This window comes from Otolemur garnettii, unplaced genomic scaffold (genome assembly GCF_000181295.1).
Source record: "Otolemur garnettii isolate 467f Iridium unplaced genomic scaffold, OtoGar3 scaffold00025, whole genome shotgun sequence".
Lineage (NCBI taxonomy): Eukaryota > Metazoa > Chordata > Mammalia > Primates > Galagidae > Otolemur > Otolemur garnettii.
In genome coordinates this window covers 11,874,080-11,899,409 of record NW_003852420.1, presented here as the reverse complement: position 1 = coordinate 11,899,409, position 25,330 = coordinate 11,874,080, and the positions used below count along the sequence as shown (strand labels likewise).

General features: G+C 40.4%; 1 protein-coding gene across 2 annotated transcripts in view; it reads left to right on the top strand.

Moving 5' to 3' along the window:
* ATRN (attractin) overlaps nucleotides 1–24,860 on the top strand; it is a 150,812-nt gene extending 125,952 nt beyond the window's left edge. Inside the window, exons 25-26 of one of the 2 annotated variants that reach the window (XM_012804151.2) lie at nucleotides 7,337–7,398; nucleotides 24,359–24,860. In XM_012804151.2, coding sequence (XP_012659605.1) covers nucleotides 7,337–7,398; nucleotides 24,359–24,455 — 159 coding nt within the window. In that variant the 3' untranslated portion in view covers nucleotides 24,456–24,860. Of the gene's footprint in view, nucleotides 1–7,336; nucleotides 7,399–11,008; nucleotides 11,365–24,358 lie in introns of those variants that run through there. The other variant, XM_012804152.2, reaches the window with a different exon arrangement.
* Nucleotides 24,861–25,330: the final 470 nt, after the last annotated feature.

Genomic DNA, 25,330 nt, shown 5'->3' with positions numbered 1-25,330 from the left:
ACAGAGTCTCAAGCCATCATCCTCGGTAGAGTGCTGTGACATCACAGCCTCACAGCAACCTCAGACTCTTGGGCTTAAGCAGTTCTCTTGCCTCAGCTTCCAAGTAGCTGGGACTACAGGCGCCTGCCACAATGCCTGGCTGTTTTTTTGGTTGCAGTTGTCATCATTGTTTAGCAGGCCGGGCCGGGTTCCAACCTGCTAGCCTCGGTATATGTGACTGGCACCCTACCCACTGTACTACAGGTGCCGCCATATGTTTTGTATTTCATTGTCCACAGTGTCATCCGTAGTGTTAATCAGTTGAAAAGCATCCACAGATATATGCTGCGTGGGTGGATGGTTGTCAGTACGAGGGCTCAGGGTAGGTTTCAGAACTTTTTCCTTTCTTGCAACTTTTGTTAACTTTTATGAAGGTGCTGACAGCTTTTTCTGTTATTGTCAGAACTGTTGCTGTCCAGTGCTACAAGCTGTCTGAGGTTGGAGACCCAGAATTTGTCTTCAGTCTGCATACACAGTGTGGTGTTAGAACATTGACTTGTTCTAGTTTGGAATTTTGTCCAAAGAATTAGGAGGTAAAAGAAAAGGGAGGGATGAGGACACAAATATCTCATTTTACAAGGAGGGTAATAAGACGTATCATTTGTAGTGAAATAGTTAAGAGTGGAATGATAGGAAATTGGGGATTTGTTTCAAAATAATATGGTCATGGGGCAAGTGAGTAGAGTGCAGATGAAATAAGATTGCCTGTGAGCTGATATTACCGAAGCTGAATGATGAGCACACGGGTTCATTGTGTTGTCTGAACTTTTTAAAAAGTCTAAAATTTTCATAATGAAAAAATGAAAAATGATAATACAGGTAATAGAACAGGAAATAAAAGGTTATGAGTATATTATTTCAGCTCCTAAAAATAGCTACAATAACATGCCTGTGCTGGGCCTGCGGCCTGGAGCTGACCTCCTGTTTTCCTTTGCAGGAGAACACAGTGTTGCACTGGGGATCTACTAGTCACAGGCCACTGGTGGGTGGTTTCTAGAATAGAGGCAAAACTCCAGCCCACCCCTTCCTGGTGAGAATGACAAAGGGAGCTTCCCAGAAGGCCTACTGTGGCACCCAAGCAGAGGTGCACAGAGGTCTGAGGGCAGTGAGGCTTGGGACTGCCCTCCAGAGGGCTGTGGTTGTGCTGACCCCTTCTCCTGCTGTGTGTGGTTAACAGAGCATCCTCTCCCCACATCCTAGGGTGTTATATCCATTTCTTGTTTCTTTTGGCATATTTCCATCACCATCACCCTCATGATAACAATGGGGGAATTGAGAGAGATGCTAGGAACAGTGGGATGATGCCAATGAGGGCGGAGGGGTTGATGGCCTAATCACCTTCTGTTCTGGTATGAAGTCAGTAAGAGGTGCCTCAAATGGGAAGATCAAGAAATAACAATAAAGCATTAGTGATAAAAAGGCAACTCCCCGAACTGAAAAGCAACTTAATTAAAGGTGGAGGCCTTGAGAAATGGAGAGGATGGACAGGGACCATTGTGTTCTATGATTAGCAAGGGTCAGTCTCTTGGTTCTGTTCACAGTTTCAACCAAGCATGTAACTTCTCTAATGATTTCTAAATTATTAATAAACATGATCGAATGGAATAGGAAATCTGGAGAGTGGTAAAAAGGAAGGGCTAGAAAAGCAAGAAAGGTAAGCCCAGGGCAGAATTGAGATGGGAGGTGGAGTGGACAGATTGGAAGCATGGCAGCAGGGAGCAGCTCAGTGATATTCACTGGCCCTGAGGCTCTGATCAGAGCCTGGGTATACAGTGTCTGTGCCAGCACAAACCAGTGTTAGCTGGATGCTGTGTGAGGCCAGGTGGTGGTCACTGGGGTGCAGTTCAAGGCTGTGGTCTCAACAGAGTTCTATATAGAACTTCAGGTTTTTTTAAAAGAAAGAAAGAAAGAAAAGGTTGTTTTGTGTCTCAGCAAAACTTGAGGAAGTGACAGCATTACACCCAGGTGAGCGTATACTCAGCCACTGCTGGTAGACTTTTCTATCCTTGGCAGAGCTGAGGCCTGAGTGGGGAGGCTCTTGGCAGACAGGTCTTAGCTCTGTGGGAGGAATTAGTCCTCTCCTGGCTTCTAGCCTTGCAGTGTCCAGAGCTATGTGGCAAGATTGGTGTGGTCAGATCAGGGGCCCAGAGGGCAGCCATAGCCACTTAAGTTTCTTTCTGATCTTACTGTGAGGGATGAGGGGCCGTGGCCTTGGGTGGGCTCTGAGTCCTTTTTTTTTTTTTTTTTTGAGGCAGAGTCTCACTATGTCGCCCTTGGTAGAGTTCTGTGGCATCACAGCTCACAGCAACCTCAAACTCTTGGGCTTACGTGATTCTCTTGCCTCAGCCTCCCAAGTAGCTGGGATTACAGGCATCCACCACAAGGCCAGGCTATTTTTTGTTGCATTTGTCATTGTTGTTTTTAGGTGGCCCGGGGCAGGTTCGAACCTGCCAGCTTCAATGTATGTGGCCGGCACCATAATCACTATGTTACGGGCGCTGAGCCTGGGCTCCGAGTCTTAATGGAGGTACTGGCCTTTAGAGGCCATGGGATCCCCTATAAGATTCTGCCAGGTGCACATACCTTGTGTTTTCTTAGAGCCTAACAGGTGCTGCCTTGAAGCTAGAAGGCTTCACCTCACAGGATGGTCAGTTGTCCGTCCCATCCTCTCCCTGTGCTTGCAGCAACAAAGTTCTTGCCAGAGAAGATAAAGGCAAATTAGAGATCCTTTCTTCTGTCTTTTCAAGGCTTCTATATTGAACAATGGTTTTTCTCTAGTCATTCAGTATCTATTCATTTGTTCAGGCTTTTGAGTACCTAGTTTATGGATGGCACGTAGTAGATGTAAAAATACTAATTTTTTTTAAAAAGAAAGCATTTGTGTGGTAGTTGAGTATAAGAAATACCATATTTTCTTATTTTTGTAGTAAACTTGGGCTCAGGCTCTACCTACGATGCTTGATGAGAAACTCATTTCCAACCTGTTTTCACAGACACCCGTTCCCTTCTCTCAGGGACATATGGAATCCTCAGGCTTCACAGATTTGGGGAAGGCCCTCTAGCCTCATCTTCATTCACTGACTGCTGCTCCCAGTGCTTTGGCCCCTCCCTCTGTTGAGGGTAGCCGTCCTCATTCTCATATGTGGTAGGTGTGGAGACAGAATGATCGCAGAGGCTCCAGAGCCTCCCTAGGCCAACCGTGCAGATAGCCCATGTTTCCAGGCACCTTCATAGTGTGAAATACTCTCTCCATTCCCTCTCTTTCTCAGTACAAGTTAATTTCATTTGGGGTTTAACTGTACAAATAGAGGTAAAGATTGTTTTAGTGCAGTTCCTAAAATGCTGAAGAAATTTTTCCTGGGAAGGAGCAGAGGAGATTTTTTTTATAATTCCCAATTTCGGAGTTTCCTTAAGTGCATCCTGTGAGCACTAGCATCAGAATCACCTGGTGAGCTTAAAGATCCAGAGGTAGGTTTAGGTTTGGGGTGCTGATGCTGTGTAGGATCTCCACAGTTTTGGAATCAAGGCCTGTATATACTCAGAATGCAGAGAATTCTTGTGTTTGTTCTTGTGTGAGAGGTCAAAAATTACATTTTCATTCGTTCTCCCACAATAACTAAAAAGCCAGAAATCGGTATATTCATGACAGAAGATTACAAGAATCCTGTGCTTTAAGACATCTCTGTGTACATAGCCATAGTGTAGTGTGGAAAGTGATTATCATGTGCCCTGAAAGGGAAGCAGATTAGTGCTGTAAGAGCATAGAGGAGAGGGAGCCAGTTTTTGAGGGCAACAAGGCCGCTGAATGAGGGGGCAGTGGTTGTGTTGAGCTATGAAGGACACAGAGGACCCCAGTGCAGACAGACAGGGAGGCTCTCCGATGACTGGTATCCAGTTTAGTAGTATAGTCACCAAAAACACTTGCTTGGCTGATGCGCAAAATTAGTGCTTGGGGAAGTGCAGGTCCACCATATCCTACCCCAAAACCATGAGTTTGGAGTTTCTCAGAATTTATGAACACATCCTGAGGGCAAATATACTTTAATCAACATAGTGATGAAAGTTGAGTTGGAATCAGGTTGTAGAAATGTACAGGGACATAAATTTTAAATTTCTGGAGTGTGGAAGTGGTACCTACCCTTTGGAAAGGGAAAGGACTGACATTGCAAGTTTTATTTATAAGTTGTAATTAGATTTTCTTTTTTCATTAAAACATATTTCATTGTAAGAAGTCCTTATCTTTAGTATCTGGAAAGCCCCCAGATCCATGTCAATATTTTCATAATAAATCTTGAAAGAAAGATTTGGTTGGTATATTATCTCAAAAATAATATCTCATCCAGAAGTATGAGAAATATTTATTTTAATTTTATACTTAACAAATTTAAATTATGGATGCAACCCATCTTCCAGTTCTTAAGAAAGAAAAATCACTCAGTCTTACTGAGTTCTGGGAGAAAGAGAGGTCATTCCAATTATATTCGTTTATTCAGCAAATTTTTATTAAGCCCCTATTACATGTTGCTCACTGTTTTAGATCATGGAGATACAGTGATTAATATGGTAGGGTAAAATCCCTGTCCTCAGTCCTTAGAGATCTTATTATCCATAAATAAATGTGCAGATAAAGGCCATGAATTAATTTGAATTAAATAGAGGTCGGTAAGGGGCAGGATGTGCCTTTGGTTGTACATATGGTGCCCAGGGATGTGCTGTGTCCTGCACAGAGTCCTTTACTTCAGACTTGACTTCACAGCAGGATTTAAAAAGCAGTAGTCCAGAGCCTTCTTAGTTTTCCTAAGGTCTTCTCTTAATCCTGTTCAGAGTATTACGAAGCACTTCGTCCTTTTACGCCTTCTTCAGTTGATAACTAGAGGGCTATCTTCCAAGTCTTCCTTTGCCAATGGTTTGTGTGATCAGTTCTTTAACTGCAGTTTCACTAAAAATCTTGTCTTCTGCAAGATTAATTTTACAGTTGGTTTTCATTGTTTAACATGAGTTAAGACAGCCCAATTTATGCTTATTATCCAATTTATGCTTCTTACCCTGGGTAGTTTTTGATATCACTTTCTTTCACTCTCAGAAGTGCTCAGTTTGCATAGTAAGTTCATCACTTACCAAAGACTGACAGAATTAGTGGGGTGTTAAGCAGGACTAGATGTTTCTAAGTGATCAATGTGATCATAAGCAGGTTATGACTTTTGCTTCCTTAGTGTTATAATTGTAGTGACTTAGATGATAAAGATTCATCAAAAGAGTCTTGGATATCATCAGCCCTGGAGGCCAGTTTATAGGAGGTTCCTCATGATTTTAAATTAGATGTTAGCATATTATAAAGAAATCATACCTGCTTCAGCAAGAAATCAGGCTAATGGGGCCACGTATGGTGGCTCACGCCTGTAATCTAGCATTCTGGGAGGCCAAGGCGGGTGGATTGCTTGTGCTCAGGAGTTTGAGACCAGCCTGAGCAAGAGCAAGACCTCATCTCTAAAAAAGTAGCTGGGCATTATAATGGGCACTTGTAGTCCCAGCTACTTGGGAGGCTGAGGCAAGAGGATCTCTTAAGCCCAAGAGTTTGAAGTTCCTGTGACGTATGACACCACAACACTTACCAGGGCAAGAAAGTGAGACTCTGTCTCAAAAAAAAAAAAGAGAGCGAGAAAGAAAAAGGAGGGAGGGAGGGAAAGGAAAGGAATCAGGCTAGAGGTTGCCAGCACAAGGGGAAGCTGCCCTGAGGAACATTGCATGGCACAGGGCACATGGACATTATATAGGTCTTCAGAAGGTACCATTAGCAGCTGGAGCTTTTGGGTATCCAGCAGTGAGTAAAAGTATCTCCTGGATTTCTTCAAGTATAAACACTAATGTTTTAAAAGATTAAAATCTAAACAAAGCTAGGATGAACTCTAATCTGCTTCCTTCTCCTTTATGTGTTGTAACATGGAATCTGCATTCCCTAAGATTGAATAACCTTGTTTCTATAATTGTCCTCCAACCTTACATTAAGACTTTTAAGTGAGGACCATGGCTCATATTCTACATCTTTCCTTCTCTCATGGAGCTGGATCCAGTTGTTATAATAAATGAAGGAAAAGAAGAGAAAGTGGATTTCTCTTTATTATATGAATATCTGTAACTTTCTGTTTCTGATTGTAAATAGTGGTTAAGGAGAAGACACAAAAATTTCAAATTCCATGGTTTACAATATTGTATGGCCTGAATATCAAAAAAGAAAGGCCATCAAAAAAGCAAATAGTGAGAGTCTCTCTTCATTTTTTGAGTCTGGGCTTTACAGAGTGCAGGGGGTTGGGGTTAGGTGGGATTAGGAAATAAGATGCTAATCATTTATTGTCCTTATTTTTGTCACACTTAAATTATCACCTTAATAGGACAATTATCAGTTTATTCATTAATTGTTTCATTTTTTGTACCATTCTTTCTCCAAAGAGGGCCAAGTTCTTTAAAGAAGAAAAGTAGGGAATAAAAAATAAACTATCTGGCTAGTACTGCGTATATTGTGAGTAATATTAAGGACACAATTATCATATTTAATCAACTCTGAGATACATTTTTTTCATATTCTAGTATCTCTGAAATCATGATGCATCTTACAGTCAATGACTTTAAAAAGCATTACATCATAGTTTAATTGGCAGTGTTTTTTCTGAATAGTACGCAAAAGAACAGCCCTTTTAGAGAATGGTGTCTAGAGTTGATGAAATACTTCAGGGATTTTTAAAATATTCTTGTCATAAAGACTGTTAGCTGTATAATAAAGTTATTTTAGTGCCAACTGATGATACATTATCAGATGGTATTCAGTGTAGCAAAACTTGAGCCACAAATGTTTTTACAGAGGTAACATTGAAGTGAGTGCACACTAAGCACACTCCTGTTGAAGGACTGAAAGGCACAGGTGAGGCTGCACATCTTGGGGTAGATCTAAGAATTGGTTTAGTATTTGAAGCACTGTGCCTGGGTGAAGGCATAGGGAGGGAGCAGGCAGATAACTCACCTGCCATCCATGCTTTAATATGAGTGTGGTGGGCCTTTAGGGTCAGACTGAGAGAGCTTCAGAGGGGAGGCAGGAGGTCGTGCCCAATCCTCAGAATATGACTTTGGGGCTGGCAACGGAACAAGGAAAAAACCCTAAAGGGGCGAAGACATTTTCCCTTAAGTGAAAAAAGTTTCGTAAATTTCTCCTGTAAAGTGTGAAGTCTTTCAGGTTAGCTCTTGAAATGAGAAGGCTGAGTCGGTGATGCTGTTTGTAATCACAATACCTGTTTTTCCATCACAGATTGCCTTTTCCCAACACAGCAATTTTATGGACCTGGTACAGTTCTTCGTGACTTTCTTCAGGTAATTCCACTTATATAAACTATATCTGTTCTTGTGAAACAGGCAGTTACTCCATTAGTGGAGTATCAGCTCATAAAAGAATAACCCCGTTTCCACACAGATCAAATTTACTTTATATATCTTCCTGAAAAGTTACTTGTCAGTTACAGTAATGTAAGTTTAGTCTAACCTGATAAAATGAAAACATTTGGTTTGTTCTGGCTATGGAGGGGGGTGGCTTTGCATGGATTGTGTATTAAGTTGTAGATAATTTGGCTCTTCATATGGAAAGAATTTTGGACTAAAGCAACATTTAATTAATAGTGGTTACTGATGTGATCTACATATATGCTTACTCTTGTTCAAGAGCTGATTCCACTGATTATCCAGAGTTTTAAAGATAAAAGTGATTTTTTTTTCAATCCTCTGGGATTTTCTCTTTTATTTGCATAGGTTTTTTTCATAGTTTAATTTTATTTTTATAAAAATACTACATTCAAGTAATTGAAAAAGACAAAAAGTGCTACAGTCTTTGTAACAGAAAACAGCAACAGCCCGCCATACCTTCCCACCCTCACTCCTTCCCAATTTAATTGTTTTAGTTGTTTTTTACTTCTTTATGCTTATGCTAATTCTTGGTTTTTCAGTTCAGTTAACTTTGAAGTTGTTTGTAGGAGATGAGGATATGGGGCCTTATACTGCCACACCCGACAAAAGCATACCACAGCCCCTTCCTCCCCTGCATTTAATACAGTTCCATCACCATGCTTAGCTAAGTCAGCAATTCCAATGTATGCGCATAAGACTCCTGTTCACAGGTGAATTAATTATATTTATACTTTCTCATTTTGGGTATGGAGGGATCATTCTTTGCTTATACTACATGAAATATTTCCCCACGCTTTGGTTTTTAACTTTGATTTTTCTGTGTACCTACCCGTGATTTATCACTACATTCTGACAGAACTAAAAAATCTCTCAGTTTGGTTAAACACAAGCAGGTACTCTCTTGGTTTTAATTGCTCTTGGAGATGTGTGCCCGGAGCCCTTCAGCTCCTGCTCCCGAGTGCAGTATTTGTTCTTGAGGCCTGCTGCACAACTGTCATCTTCAGAATGTCCTTTGCCTTCCTCCCATAGTGAAGTCTGTTTCCCAGATCCCATGTCTTCGTTTTCCTCTATATTCCCTCTTTTTACAGGACGTTCTTCGGGAAGTTTATGAGAAAAGCTGTCTAAGGGGTAACTTTTCTGTAAGCTCCCTCACAATTTAATTGAAAGTATGAATATGGAATTCTAGGTTTGAAATCCTTTTCTCTTGGAATTTAGGATGGCATTCATTGTGCTATTTCTTCTAACATCTACTATAATGTTTAGAACAGCAGTTCTCAACCTGTGGGTCACAACCCCTTTGGGGATCAAACGACCCTTTCACAGGGGTCACCTAAGACCATCCTGCATATCAGATATTTTACATTACGATTCATTACAATAGCAAAATTACAGTTATGAAGTAGCAATGAAAATCATTTTATGGTTGGGGATCACCACAACATGAGGAACTGTATTGAAGGGTCATGGCATTAGGAAGGTTGAGAACTATTGGTTTAGAAGGCTAATCCTATTATAATTCCCACTCCTTATACAAGATGTTTTCTATCTTTAAAAAATTACATTGAAAAAAAGACAACAAAAAAGTTGTATTGAAATATAATATAAAATTACAGAAATATTCATACATCCTATTAAGTGTGTAGCTCTATGAATTATCCCAAATTGAACATGCTTATATGTAACCGCTACCTAGATAGAAAAAGAAATATTATATTATTAATCTCCAAAAGCTCCTCATTCACAGCCCATCACCTGTTCCCCAAAGGTGCCATTTACCTGACTTCTCACAACATACATTGCAACTGCACGTTTAAAAAAAAAAAAGGTTTTTTTTGAGACAGAATCTCACTTCATCACCTTTAGTAGAGTGTTGTGGCATCATAACTCACAGCAACCTCAGACTCTTAGCCATAAGCGATTCTTTTGTCTCAGTCTCCCAAGTAGCTGGGACTATAGGCACCTGCCATGTTTTAAAATTTTTTAATGAATTAAGTCACAATAAAACTTTAAAACAACTTGAACTGATTGATGAAGAAAATATTAAGAACTTGTGAGAAGCTGTTAAAGTTGTAATTAGAAAGTATAGCTTTGAATCTGTGGTTCTCAACCTTAACCCTAGAATCACCTAGGGGAGCTTTTGATGTCCAAGCCACATCCCAATTAGAATCTCCAGGGTTGGGACTCTGGCATCTGAAAACTTCCCACATGATTCCAATGTGCAATTAAGGATGCGAATCACTGCTTTAAAAGCATATGCTAGAAAAAAAAACTCAATAAATCAGAAGAATAACTGGTAACTAAATCTAAAGAAGTAGAAGGAAGTAAGGAATATAAGAACAAAAATTAATGATGTAGGGGAAGAAATATGTAGAGAGGAATTTAAGACCCACAAATTGGATCTTTGAAGAGAATAATAACAACAACAAACTCCTGGCAAAATTAACCAAGAAAGAGGAGGGAAGGTATAAATAACCAATGTCAGAAATAAAATGGGAGGCATTACTCCAAATTCTACAGACTTCTTTTCCCCTCTAAAAGAGTGCTTTATAAACAACTTTACGTGAGTGAATTTCAAAATGGAACAGATGGAAGCAACTATTAAAAAATTGACTATACACAACTTACCAAAACTGGGACAGAAAAAAAAGGGAAACCTGAATATATCCATTTAAAAAACAGGATAATATTTTAAGTTTTCTCACAGTGAAAACCCTAGGCCCAGGTGGCTTGATTAGTAACATAACCTTTTAAAAAGAAACATAATCAATATTAACCAAATCTAGAGAACAGAAAAATAAGGAATATTCAGTTCCTTTTATGAACCTAGGACAACCTGAGAAGAATATTATGAGAAAGGAAGTTATAACCAGACTCACTCATGAATGAGGAAGCAAAATCTGTCAGTAATACTAAAAAGTTACTATATATCTTGACACAGTTGGGTTTATTTCAGGAACTGCAGGATTTATTTAGCATCAGAAAAGCAATCGGTGTAATTCACATCAGTTGCATAAAGGAGGAGAATGATATGATCATATTAATGGAGGGAAAAAGCATTTGATAAAACTATTTTTTAAAAACTCTTAGAAAACTAGGAATATAAAGAGACTTCTTTAAATCTGATAAAGGAATTACATATAAGGTCAACAGCAAACCATATTCCTAATGGTAAAATATTAGAAGTTTGCGTTTGGGAACAAAACAAAGACGCCCACTCTCACTTCTATTCAGCTTTGTGATAGAGGTTTTAGCCAATACAGCAACACAAGAAAAATAAACTACATAAAGATTAGAAAGGAAAAAACAAAATCATCATTACTCGTGACATGTATTGTATTCATAGCAATTTAAAAGAATCTACAGATTAAGAATTGGAATTGGTAAGTCAATTTAGCAAAGTTGCTAGCCACAAGGGCAATATAAAAAGTCAGTTCTGCATTTTTTCGGAGACATGTATCTCTTGCAGTTCTTATCAGTAAGGGCAGATGCTGGCATGAAAACCATGCAATTGTATTTCCTATAGGAAGCCATCAGGTGGCCTCCTTTCCTTTGTACCATGAAAGAAGAATTCCTTTCCTGAGTGATGCTGGGGAGCAGATGGCCTCCTGTCAAGATCCACCAACTTTTGCCTCCTGTGAGCTGATTAAGTTGAGAAAGACTGTTATAAACAACTTCCTAACTCTCCCTTTCAGTATAAAATTCACTTGTATTTTTTTTTTTTTACTTCAGTTGCTAACACATTTTGTTCTCCAGCGTGTGATAGATCCAGCTTCCCATCTAGTCTTTAATTATCTTCTGGATGATGACCTCTCTACCAAGAAGCACCCAGTTGTGTCTGTCCAGTCTGGGAGGGAAATAAACAAAGAAAAGATAATTGAAGTCAGGAATAGCTCAGTTACTCTTATTTGATTGTTGCATATATATACAGGTATCAATGTCTTATACATCCCCCAAATAATGCACAGCTATTGCATATCAATAAAAAAATTTAAGAATTTAATAAATACACTCAGTATTGCTAAGGAAAAAATAAATTATTTCTATATATCACCCCCCCAAAAAATTCACATTTTTGAGTTCCATTAATAAATAAAATTGTTCAAAATTGCAGCCTGTTTAGATCAAGAAAGAATTACCAAGAAAAATGATGCTTTCGGCTTGGCACCTGTAGCTTAAGCAGCTAAGGCACCAGCCACATACACCAGAGCTGGAGGGTTCGAATCCAGCCTGGGCCTGCCAAACAACGACAGCTACAACCAAAAAATGGCCAGGTGTTGTGGCAGGTGCCTATAGTCCTAGCTACTTGGGAGGCTGAGGCAATAGAATTGCTTGAACCCAGGGGTGGGAGGTTGCTGAGAGCTGTGATGCCATGGCGCTCTACCCAGGGCGACAGCTTGAGGGTCTGTCTCAAAAAAGAAAAAGAATGACCCTTTCTTTGGGTGAGGGTGAGACAGTCTAGTGTCCCTCCCAGACGGTGAACATTTTGTCAACCTGCAGTGATCATTGTGGCACTGGCTCAGAGTCAGACTGCTAGAATATTATACATAACCAGGGAAACAGATAAAATCTAAAAGGTTCAAGTTTAAGTGAGAAAAAGATTAAATGAAAATACAAAATAGGTAGTGACAGACAGTAAGGTACAAGCTCAGTACACACTTGGTGGTCGCTAGTCACATGTGGCTTATGTGTACTTGAGTAAGCAGCTGAATTTTCATTTCCTTTCAATTTAATTAATTTAGATATAATTTAAAATTTTACACTCAGTCTATATATTGGAAAACTTTTAAATATATTTAGAACAATTTAGATATATCAATCTACTTTTTCAAATGTGAATTTTGTGAAATCTAAAAACACTAAAATAGTTTTTGATGGAAATTTAGTATTCAAATTGAAATATAAATACAAAATACCAGATTTCGAGGAGTTGGTAGAAAATAAGAATAAAATGTATCATTAATAATTTTTATATTGATCATTTTATGGTGAAATGATGTTTTAGCTATCTTGGATGAAATAAAAATCTTTTATTAAAATAAATTTCATCTGTTTCTTTTTACTCTTTTAATGTGGCTACTAGAACATTTAAAATTACATATGTGGTTTTCACATAGTCCTTTTGGAAAGCAATGATACAGTTAATAAAATGGGGAAATATTATAGAAACAACGTAAAAAGGTACAATAAGTACTCTGAACTAATCCAAATGTTTTAAAACAAAATTATTCCATCTTCCTTAAGACTTCTTAAAGTAGATAACTATCATAAGAATTTTTATATTAGGGAATACCAAAAGTAATTTATGCTCATTGTAAAACTTTAAACAATGTAAAAATAACATAAAAATTCAAATTTCCCCAATTCTACTCTAGAAATTATCACTGTTAATATTTTCGTGTTTATGTTTCCAGAAATTTTTCTCTGCATATATGCATGTGGACTCCATGTTATTTGTGTTTTTTCTGATTCTTTGGTTTATAAAATAGGCTACCTCAGTTTTTTTATGGTTCCGTAATTTGACTTTTTACTCAGTGTTCTGTGGTTTACTTTTCTCCTATGTAGATTCACCTCAGTTTTTGAAAAACAAAAACTGTTCCCATAGTATGAACGTACCATATTTACTTCCCTGACTCTTTGTTCTCAGTTTTATGTTGCATATGTCTGTATTTTTCTGTGACTATCTTTCTGGGATAACTTTTTATCCTGTAATTGCTATATCAGAATGCAAAAACACTGCCAAACAGCCCTTCAGAATATCCTTACCTGAGTTTATACTCTCACAGCAAGAATGAACCTATCTATCTATTTCTCGTACTCTCGACACTAGAAATTATCTTTATTTTGCTAATCTGGGAGATGCCAGTGGTATCTTTTAATTTTATTTCTGTAATTGTTAGTGATATTTATTGGTATATTACAGTTCTTTGGGTTACCTGTTCATATCTTTGGCTCATATTTCAGTTGGGATGCTTGCCCCTTTTTTTACTGAAATTTAGGAGCTCTTTATATTTTTTGACTATTAATATGCATGTGTATATGCCAGGGATCCTCAAACTTTTTAAACAGGGGCCAGTTCACTGTCCCTCAGACCATTGGAGGGCTGGACTGCAGGCCCCGGGACGAGTCAGCTGCTAAGCAGGACAGGCAGTGGCGGCAAAAACACCTGGCGGGCCAGATAAATGTCCTAGGGGGGCCGCATGTGGCCCATGGGCCGTAGTTTGAGAACGCCTGGTATATGCCTTTCTAATCATTTATTTGTCTTCTAATCCCATTTGTGGTATTTTTCACCAGGCATATCTGTCATACTTTTCCTATGTTTTCTTCAGGAGGGTCTTACCTGGTTTTGTTTTGTTTTTTCCTTAATGTTTAGGTCTTCCTTTAGCCATCTTTAATTTTTCTAAATACAGTTGTACTATTTTTCCAAATGGTTATGCTTCTATAAACTTGTTGGGGGATTAAGGCGGGGTATCATTCCCTCAGCTCTAAGGCCACACCATCTAAGCAGGCCCGGAACTCACCCTCTATTTTCAGTTTATGCTCAGCTCAGGTCATTGGAGCTTCATGGGCACAGCAGGACCTATTCCAAATGATGCACTGCCAGGCATATGGAATGATGGAAGTTTGATGAAGCTCCACCTTTGCAAGGATAGCCCTTGTTCCATACAAATGCAGGTTGCAAGAGGAAACCATCATTGTGTTATCATAGAAAATTGTAAATCTCCAGATCTCTTCCCACCCCTCCCACCATGTTTTTATTCTGCTTAGCACCAGGCAGTGACTCACTGACACCAGCCATCTCCCATGGTTCCTCCAGAGTAGAGCCAAAGAATTATCTTACATTCTTAAAAATTCAGTATTTCATAAATATAATACAACCTGCATAGCTGACCACCTTCCTACATTGACCTCCTCCTTAACTTGACCTAATTTTCACAGACTGGACATGCACCACATGTATATTATCAGTACAGTAGGCCTACTTCCTTATGTTGACCAGTTTATTACAGTCCCTTGGACAGTCAATTTGCTGAGGTTCTACTGTGTTTGTGCTGTGACTTCCACCAGATAATGAGTCCTTCTGAGGTAGTTGTCATTCCCTTTCTCTTTGGTCATGCGAGCCAGGGCATGGGAGAGGGTGCACATATCCAGTTCTCTGTGTTGGCTTGAAAGGTGTGTACCCAATCCCACTGTCACGGTCTTATTCCTTCACAACCCAGCAAAATTATCCACTCCATGAAGTCTTCTCCTGGTACATTTATCCCAGAGACCATCCCTTTTTGGACTCTGCCCTATTCATGGTTTTATTACAGCACTAATAACCCTTTAATGCAGTTATTTAACTGTGTAAATCTTAATTGCAGCCAATACAAACCTACAATTTGACATGCAGAAATGAACAATTCCCAGTAGGGTTCTCTCCTACAAATTTAAAATTGCCTTCTGAGAGACTGAAATAGTTATCTCCGGACTCTCAGCCCTGGTTATACTGGGAAAGCTTCTAAAAAGAGAACTTTTTAAAAAGAGCAACCTGGGCCTCACCCCCTAAAAATGCTCTAATATGGGACCTGATCAGTGTGATATTTTAAAGGCTTTCCAGTGATTCTGGTGTTCAGTTGGCATTGAAGAACCCTAACTGCCTAAGTTTACTGAAAGGTGTGTGGATTCAGGGGCTGGGGGATCCCGTATTACATCCATCCATCCATACACCAGGTAAAGGAGGCCAGGTGGGAAAGAATGTAAGCATGGCCTCAGCTTTTGGCAGCTTCAGGGTTCTGGTCCTACAAGGGAGGCTGCCGTAGGGCTCTAAGAGACCCCATAATTATTTTCCCACAACCACACACTGAACACCTGGGTAGTAGTTGTCTGAGATTTAAATTCTAGATTGTTAATTATAGTATTTTACGTCATGTAGAAATAGTTTTTATAAGTTTTATTGTTTTTTTACTTGCCCCATTTTATGTGTCTCATGCTTCTGCCTTATTGGATATTTTTGTTGCCACGTAGAACTACATCCTAAAGTAATTCTCTCAGAGAAGTTCTTAGAATTTAATTTAGGGTAGGAGAGCCCTTGGTGTGAAGACAAATCTTCCTTGAGTTTTACAACATGATCTTTTATTTCTTCTATTTTTTTTTCTCCTTTAATTCTCTTTATTTCCTGGTTCTAGAATTTTCTGTTAGATGGAGGAGGAAGATTCTGGGTCTATCCTCTTTTTTTTTTTTTTTTTATGGTGAGAAAGGCCAGAGTGCAGTGGGGCAATATCACAGCTCACAGCAACCTCCAACTCCCAGGCTCAAGCAGCCCTTCTACCTCAGCCTCCCAAGGCTGGGTCCCAAGTAGCTGGGACCACAGGCATGTGTGACCGCACCCAGCTAATTTTTTAATTTTTTCTGTAGAGGTGATGTCTTGTTGGATTGCCCAGGCTTTTTCGAGCTCCTGGGCTCAAGCAGTCCTCCTGCCTTGGTCTCCTAAGGTGCTGAGATTATAGACATGAGCCACCATACCCAGCCTGTCCTCCAATTCCTTGACTTGACTCTCACGTTTTTCCTTTTGCATTGCACTCTAGGTGAGCCCCTCAGCAATGTTTTCCAGTTCATTAATTTACTCCAGAGTTGGAACCCATCCAATGAGTTTTTTATTTTAGCATTTGCATTTTACTTCTTTTTTTCCAAATAACCTATCTTGGTTTTATGAATGAAATTTCCTTTCATATTCCTTTGCATGACTAATAATAATTTTGTTTTATTTTGAAGTGTCCTTTTTTTTTTTCCCGCTGTGAATAACTGTTCTCAGATTTGTCGTCGTTGTCATGTGGTCCCTTTCTTGCATGATGTTGATTTTCCTCCAGATATGTGGTTTGGGGTACATTAACGATTTCATGCATATTTACCTGTATGTAGGTCCTATTCGTGTTTGCTACAACTACCAGTGAGTGTGAAGCAGAGGCAGAACATGTTGCTGGGTGGGGTGTACCTTAGTTTGTCTTCTGAATCAAGAGCCCTCATCCTGCCTGGTCTCTGTGGCCCAGAGCCAGAGCCCACTGTCTTGGCCCCTATCTTCTGTCACTTAGCTCAAGCAGAGGAGGGGGATGAATCCATCTGGCCATTCTGAATACAGCTCCCCTGGAACACTCTGGTAGTTTTCTGGAAGCCCCTCCCTCTTTGTATCCATTGACTCTGAGCTTGGAGCACTCTTTTTTTTTTTTTTTTTTTTTACCTTTTCAGCCTGCACCAATTAGGCTGCCATCCCCATGCTCCATCTAAGTTTTCTGTTGGGGGTGACTAGCATACTGATATAGTAGCCCCCCCCCTTATTTGTGGTTTCACTTTCCACAGTTTCATTTACCAGTGGCCAACCAAGATCTGAAACTACAATGTTAAATGGAAAATTTCCAGAAACAGTTAAGATTTAAATTGTGTGCTATTTTGAGTAGTGTGATAAAATTTTGTGCCATCCTGCTCTGGCGCACCTGGGATGTGAATCGCCCCTTTGTCTAGCATATCCAGGCCGTATATGCTACCTGCCCTTTAGTGTCTTGGTTAGCGGATTAAAACAACACTATCTACAGGGTCCGATATTATCTGTGGTTTCAGGCATCCTCTGGGGATCTTAGAATATATCCTTTGTGGATAAAGGGGAACTATGACAAAGGATACTTTTCAGCACTCATCTTTTTGACTTAGCAGTGTTAACCAACTTGACTACCCTGTCAGTGCTGTGAGACTCTGCTGGCCTTCTGTGACCCAGACTGCCCTGAGTTCACTGCTTCTTGGCCTCCCTGCTATACAGTCTATTGCATCCAACCTCTCACCATTAGTATTCTCCCCAACCTTGACCCTAGCTGTCTCTGTTCACTGTACATGCTCTGGTTGGACCCTGCCTTCCTCAGCAGCAGCATGACGTGCCCAGAAGGGACAATTCAGTTTGGTCCTTACTAGTTGATAATGTGGAACTACCAGTTCCAAGCCACTTCCCCCTTTCCCGCCCAGCAGGCCCTCTCTCACCAAGCCCCAGAGTCATGCAGTAAAGCACAGCAGGCTGTCAGGCTACTTGTCCACCTCCCTCCCACCTGTCCTGGGCCTAACCATTGCAGGCAATTTGGGCCCCTCTGGGATTCATAAAACATCCAGAAGAGCTCTTTAAGATTATAAATGAGTTTGTCCCCTTACCTCATTTCCTGTGGCTTCTTGTTGTATCTAAAATAAAATTTAGGATCCTGGGTGAATGAGCCTCTGCTTGCTTCTCCACATTCACCTCACACTATTCTCCTCCGCATTGCTCCTGCCTGGGCTATCTCCTGTATCCTCAAAAGCACCAAGCTCTTTCCCATCACGGAATATTTATACATGGAACACTCTTCTAGCCTACCCTTCATCTGTATACTTATACTCCTAGATTTCTCTAAAAAAAAATTAATTCTCCAATTCTCAGACACTTAGAGAATATTAGTCACTTCAATTCTGATACTACCCATAGTTAGAGTAGACCTCACAAATTAAAGTCTCAGTTCCATTTCAGACACCAACCACAAGGGGGTCCCAGGCATTCATGCTTCTGGGCCAACTTCAAATTCAGGGGTTCCAGGGACCCCCCCCCCCACTGTTTGATAATTTGTTAGAACAGTTCACAGAACTCAGAGAAACACTGTATTTATAATTATAAGTTTATTTTAAAAGAACAGCCAAGTAGAAGAGATGGATAGGACAAGGTGTGGGAGGAAGGCAGCCACCCTTCCTAAAGTCGATATGTTCCTCATCCTGGGAGCGCCCCCAAGCCTCATCATTCTGAGTTTTATTACGTAGGGATGATTCATGAAATCACTGGCTGCTGGTGATTGAAGTCCTCTCCAGCCCCTTTCCCCTCCCTGGAGGCTGGAAGATGGGAAAGTTCTAACCCTTTAATCTCCTATTTGGTTTTTCTGGTGCCCAGCCCCCACCTGAAGCTATTTAGACCTCTGTCCCCATAAATCATCAGTTAGCATTGAAAATATCCTCCTGTCAGTCAGCAAATTCCTAGGGTTTGGGGTCTCTGTGCCAGGAACTGGGGAGCAAGACTACTCTCAAGCCCTTCAAATCTTGTTGCAGCATCACTTCTTCCAAGATACCATCGTGGAATCCCCAAACTAAACTGTCTCCCTTGTTCTTCTCTCCCAGAGAACTATGTTATTTTTCATTATGGTCCTTCCCACAGTTTGAATAATATATTGCTATGTTTACTTGCTTGCTATCTCTGGCCACAGATTCTAAACTTTAAGGGAGCAGGGACAGTGTCTCTTGTTTGTCACTGTATTTATGCACACCCTCAGCATCTAGTGCTGAGTCTGCTCAGACGTATGTGGGAAGTAAACTAGACCCTCCTTAGACCGTCAGGAGGCAGGCAGAGTAACCAGGAACTGTGGGCACCCACCTCCCTTGGGGAAAAGAACTCCAGCCACTGGGTGATGACTTGCTTTTAAGGGATGTAGAGGCCATGTGCTAACTCAGAAGCTCCAGTTACGAGGTGTGCTGTACCTGTATGCTGGAAACGTTTGTGAAGGGAGGTGATCCTGCTGCCAAGTATGAACCCAGTGTGGACTAGCCCCTTCTTCTGGAAGCTCAGTCACTGGAAGGCTGCATGACACCATCAGAAGTGATCAGGAAAGCATTTTTAGGGACCTTAGCACCTTATGTAATAAACAAGGACAGATGGTGTTTTCATCACTTCTCCTTTATGAAGTTTGAACTTTTGGAAAAGAATCCAAAACTTTGGATTTTTCTGGACGATACTAGAGGTTATAAAATTTTATCTAAGAATAGAATCCTTATCTTGAGCATGGGGGAAGAAAATATATTCCCAGGGCAAGTTAGCCAAGTCCAAAAGGATTTAAAATGAAACATAAGGAGAAGGAAAACGGTATCCATACAATCCTAAGTACTCTGAAGAATAGCTCATATAAACACAGAAAAGGGAAGTAGAGTGGGGGACGGTGAGCTCATTGATTCACATGAGAAAATCAGCATGAGGTGAGTTAGGAAAAGTACTTCCAAACTCAGGGCACAGGGAAGCAAACTGCAGATAGGACCTCTTTCATACCTTAATGAGATTCTTCTCCAGCCTGAAGCAGAAAGCTCTGGTACATGGATGGAGATAGTGACACCCTTTTGCTGCTTACTTGCTCTGAGAACGAAGCGAAGTTATATATGTGAAAGGGGGGTGAAATACCAGTGAGGTTGGAGGGTGACTTACTAGTTAAGAGGAGGAGCTATTAACACTGTGAAAGTCTGTGGCAGCAGGTTGGGCAGCTGTAGAGGGCAGCATTTGGGTGAGGACACAAAGAAAAACAGATAATGTGATGCCACCTGCCAAAAGGAGGGAATGCCATGGGAATTTCTGATGTAGATAAGACAGAATGTTTTCATAAAACTTCTTTAATCTGAATTTCTGCTAAGACTCTTGTCAGATTGACAGCAGACATTTTGACAAATCCACAGCTTGTTGATAGTTTTACTTTCCAGAAGATAGACATGATATAGGATCTTGCTACTCTTAATTCTGACTAGAATGGTGAAGTACAAACCCCAGGAATTTGAGAAAAAGCAATGGTATCCCTGTGTTTAGGCTGGCCAGGAGGTCAAGGCCAAGAGAGTTTTAAGAAGGACTTTTTCCTTGGACTTTGAGGGCAGGGAAAGACAGCCGTTCATTGAAGTCCTCACTCTCTGGAAGGAAAAAGGAGCCACTTCAGGACGTTCTTAAAAATATAATCCTAGCTGCGCAATTACAGTTAAGCTGGCAAGAAACAGATGTCCCCAAACTCTCTCAAATTGTGAGTTTTCAAAAGACATATACAAAAGATGGAAAGAAAGACTTAAAATCAAGGAATGGATTTTTTCAGAATAGTCTCAGGAATATACAAAGCTTGGGCAAGTAGAGATGGGTTTGGAACAGAAAAGGAAAACAAAGGATCCTTGTTTTCTCTTTAGGGACAGAGCTAAACAGAATGGAAGGGCCAATGGCCTAGGGCCTATACCTTAACATTGAAAAAGAGAAATAAATTATTTAAGGGTGTTCTGCAAATGACCTGACAAAATGTTAATAATTATTGAAGCTGAGTAATACAGGCTGACACACAGGGATTGACTACATCTTTCTTTCTATTTTGGTGTATATTTGAAAATTTCCATGGTAAAAATTTTTAAAATTATATACGCTTTGGAAAATAGAGAAAAGAACTGATAACAGGGACTGCAGTAGAACGAACACCAAACTACAGCCACATCTGTATCTAAGTTAGGGGTAGGGACAAAAAAGGAGGGAAGGGTATCAGTGAGTGCCATTTTTTTTTTTTTTTTTGAATGATTGGTAAAGTCTTCGTTGTTTTTACTTCCGGAGAAATCGTGCGTGTATCAGCTCTGAGAGACGATCACTGTGCTCTGCGTTAGTGCACTGTCCTGTCACCTTTTGTAGCTGGAGCTGGTAGAAGGTGCTTTGAATAGATTTTCACTGAGAAAGGATCACTGACTTTCTGTATTGTGAATGGTCCCAAGAGAGGCCTCTGAGTGACACTGCTGGGGTCCTTGCCTCTGAGACCATCTCTGTACTCAGCCATAGCAGTAATGTTTTAACCATTTTAGAAGCTGTTCTAAAGGCTTTCATGTTCTTCTTTGTAGATTTTTTGTCTCCTTTTGCTTATTAGAATAAAAAATAAAAAGCAAGACTATGTGTGGAAACCAAGAAAGACCGAGAAGGTTATTCTCAGGCTCCTTTACTGGTTCTTCCTGTTGTCCCTACTTTTTCAAAGTAGCAAGTCCTCCTGGGACATTCTCCTCTGTTTGTATTCATTCCCTTGGTGACCTCATCCAGGTTTATTGCTTCAAATACCATATATGATAGAACCTCCGTAGCTAACTGCCTCCTTAAATTGTCCACCTCCTTAAGTTGACCTAATTTCCATAGACTGGACATGCACCCCATGTATGTATCATTACAGCAAGCCTAGTTCCTTATGTTGACCACCTCTGTGTGTAGACCACTTTGTTGCAGTCCCTTGGATGGTCACCTTACAGAAGTTCTACTGTATATACTAATGACTCAGAAAGATCTAGTCCAGACCTGGCCCAGCTTTCAGGTTCATATAGTGGCCCAGGACATTTCCCCTTGGCTGTCTGGTAGTTATCTCAGGGCTCAGCATGTCCCAAATGGAATTCCTGATATATCTGGATTCCAAAGTGCTTTTCATACCTCTGCCAGCACCACCCTGGTTTAAGCCACCATCATCTCACCTAGACTGCTGCTCTCCCTAATTCCACCATTGCAACCCTAATGGTCTTCTTAAACATTAAGTTAAACCATGATACTTCTCTATTCAAAATGTGCACTGGCTCCCTCTCCCACTCAGTAAAATCCAGCCCCCTTATAATGCCTGCCCATTATAAGGACCCTATGTGATCTGCCCTCCACCCTGACCTCTCTGCCTTTATCTCTGGCCTTACCTCACTACAGCCACTCCTGAGGCACATCCTTGCACAGGCACGTCCTTGCGGGCTTTGTGCTGGCACTTCTTTGTCCAGGTACATTTTTACAGACATCCATGAGCCACTTCGTATACCTTCTTCAAGTCTGTGCTCAAATGTCGACTTCTCCGAAATTGAGGCCCATCCACTTTGACCATCCTGCTCCGGAGTGCCACTGGTGCCACTCCTGAGCTCCTTACTTACCACCTTTTCATTTCTGTAGCACTTAACTACCTTCTGATGTGCTGTATAATTTGCTTATTTATTTTGCTTACTGTTTGTCTCCACCTGCTGGAATTTAAACTACACAGGAACAGTGATCTTTGTTCTGCTCAGTGACGCATTCCATGAACCTAGAACAGGACCTGCCCGATAAAGTATTGATTAATAGAACAGTGTAGACTGTCAGAAAGAGAAAGGGTTGGCAGTGTCAGGACAGCAGGGAGGTCTTGCAAGGTAACACTTGAAGGCTCTCTACTGAGTGATGGACCTGGGGGGTTGGAGGGTGATCCTATTGGATTGCCTCTTATCAGTGCACCCACTTGAAGGGTCTAGACCCCCATGCATCTTGGTGATATAGAAGGCTACAGGAGCCGTGAGGTTTCTGTTTGGGAAAGGGCAGTTTGGTTATCTTAGCATCTTAGAATGCCTTTCTCCAGCTAGCCCAGGAGGGCTGTCCAGTGTCAGCACATGGGTGCACTGAGATACCATTTATGAAGCTGATCCCATCCTGTTCAGTAGGATGGCACCTGATGGCACAGGGTAGAGAGCCCTTATGTCTGCATGTAACACTCTGGAAAAATACCCTGTAGGCAGCGCCCATAGCTTAGTGGGTAGGGTGCTGGCCAGATACACCGAGGCTGGCGGGTTTGAACCTGGCCCAGGCCAGCTAAAGCAACAATGACAACTATAACCAAAAAAAAAAAAATCCAGGTGTTATGGCAGGCGCCTGTAGTCCCAGCTGCTCAGGAGGCTGAAGCAAGAGTTTGGGCTTAAGCTCAAGAGTTTGAGGTTGCTGTGAGCTGTGATTCCATGACACTCTACCCAGGGCAACAGCTTGAGACTCTGTCTCAAAAAAAATAAATAAATAAATAAGAGAAAAATACTCTGTAGTAAGCCCTTGTTATAAGTTATTGAGTAAAAATGCTAGGTTTAAAATTATTTATAGCAGTTATCTAAGAGGGTTATCTGTAAAGCTCATTCATTTTTTTACCCATAAGTCAACCGTTCCCTTTGCTATACCAATTTTCAAACTATTGAACACCTGGTTTATAAATGAGAAAGAGGCTTGGCGCCTATGGCTCAAGTGGCTAAGGCGCCAGCCACATACACCTGAGGTGGAGGGTTCAAATCCAGCCCAGGCTCGCCAAACAACAATGACGGCCGCGACCAAAAAATAGCCAGGCATTGTGGCGGTGCCTGTGGTCCCAGCTACTTGGGAGGCTGAGGCAGGAGACTCGCTTGAACTCAGGAGTTGGAAGTTACTGTGAGCTGTGATGTCACAGCACTCTACCCAGGGGGACAGCTTGAGGCTCTGTCTCAAAAAAAAAAAAAAAATAGATGAGAGAGAATTGGAATCATTTGCAGTTTATAAGGTTGCTGAGAATTATTTTCTCCTGTTATTTTAAAGAAAATTATTAACTTGAGTTTGATCATCTTAAATGTGTTTTATTTTATTAATGTATTTGCTCTGTAAAAGTATTGAACATGTACTAATCATTACACATTAACTTATTTCTTCTATTCACCTCTTATGAAAAGCTGATTATTACTTTAATAATTAACTTTTCTTGGTTGGGCATGGTGGGTCATACCGTAATCCTATCACTCTGGGAGGCCAAGGCAGGAGGATCACTTCGAAGCCACGAGTTTGAGGTTGCAATAAGCTATAATGACACCACTGCATGTCAGCCCAGATGCCAAGTGAGACTCTGTCTCCAAAAAAAAAAAAAAAAGAAATTAACTTTTCTTGTTTCCTCAGACTTTACCAATGTGTGCTAAACTGATTAAATAGTATATTTATTATTTATTATAATAAATTATATATATTATTATATATTATATATAATTTATAAATTTTAATAAATTTATTGTATATAATTAATGAATTATATATTATATATTATAATTATCTTAGAATAATTTTTTTATTTGGGATAAGCCACTATGGGCCACTCTGATAAAGGTCCAGTGGAGGCCAGAGCTCTCTGGGTACCATGTGCGAGGTTGGGTCAGGAAGAACCATTTAGCAAAGTCTTCACATCCTCTGCTTCCTGTGAACTGGGACATTGTCGTGCAGCATGGAGGGGAGCCTAGAGTTGGTATCTGGGGATTGTGTCACTGCCTAGGGGCTGGGATAATAACTCAGTACTTTCCTTTCTCACAGTTGTTTCCTCTCTTTGCTCCTGGTGGCTGCTGTGGTTTGGAAGATCAAACAAAGCTGTTGGGCCTCCAGGCGTAGAGAGGTAAGCCTCAGTGGATAAAGATGAAAGAATCTCTGTAGTAGTTTTCTTTCTTTCTTTTTCTCTTAAGCAAGTTAGTTTTAGCTCTTTAGGGATAATCTGATATTATAGATAGACTTATCCAGAGTAAGAATTATGCTGCCTTTTTGCAGCGTATGGTTCTGTAGTATATAGTCAGTAGACTTACATTGGTGCTACATAAAGTGTAATTAATTCTACACCACAGGGTTTTAACTTCCTAAAAGGAAACTCCAGTGTTGATTTAGAGATGCCACTTTTATCCTTCTTACGAGAAGCCAGAGTCCTTGACTCAGGCTGGTGATCTGAGGGCTTATTAGCCCACCCTCAGCCATTCACTTGATTTGGCACATCCTTCTTGAGAGCCTTTCATAAGAATGAGAGTGAAGTCAGCCATTTAAGTATCTCAAAAATATATCATTATTCAAAGAAAGACAAATGTGTGTCTAAGTTTTTAGCATGACTTGTTTTTAAATGAATCTTATTTGTTTCCAGAGCTCCATTCCAAAAGTAATAATCAAATGTTTACAGTTGACAAGTTCAAATAAATGAGCTTAGTTAAAAATTACAACATAGCCAGTGTGATGGCACATGCCTGTAATCCTGGCACTTTGGAAGGCTAGGGCAGGTGGATTGCTTGAGTCCAGAACTTGAGTTATGACGATGCCACTGTACTCCAGCCTGGGCAACAGATCCAGACTCTGTCTCAAAAAAAATTATAACATAAAAACTCTTTTATTCCAACTTTAACTTGTATCGTTCCTTTGCCTTTGTTTAGTCATAATGTCTGTTATATTGCCGCTAATGAAAATGTTCACATATATAATATCTAGACTCATACGCTCCTGTTGATTTTCTGTGTCTACTCATGAAAGTAA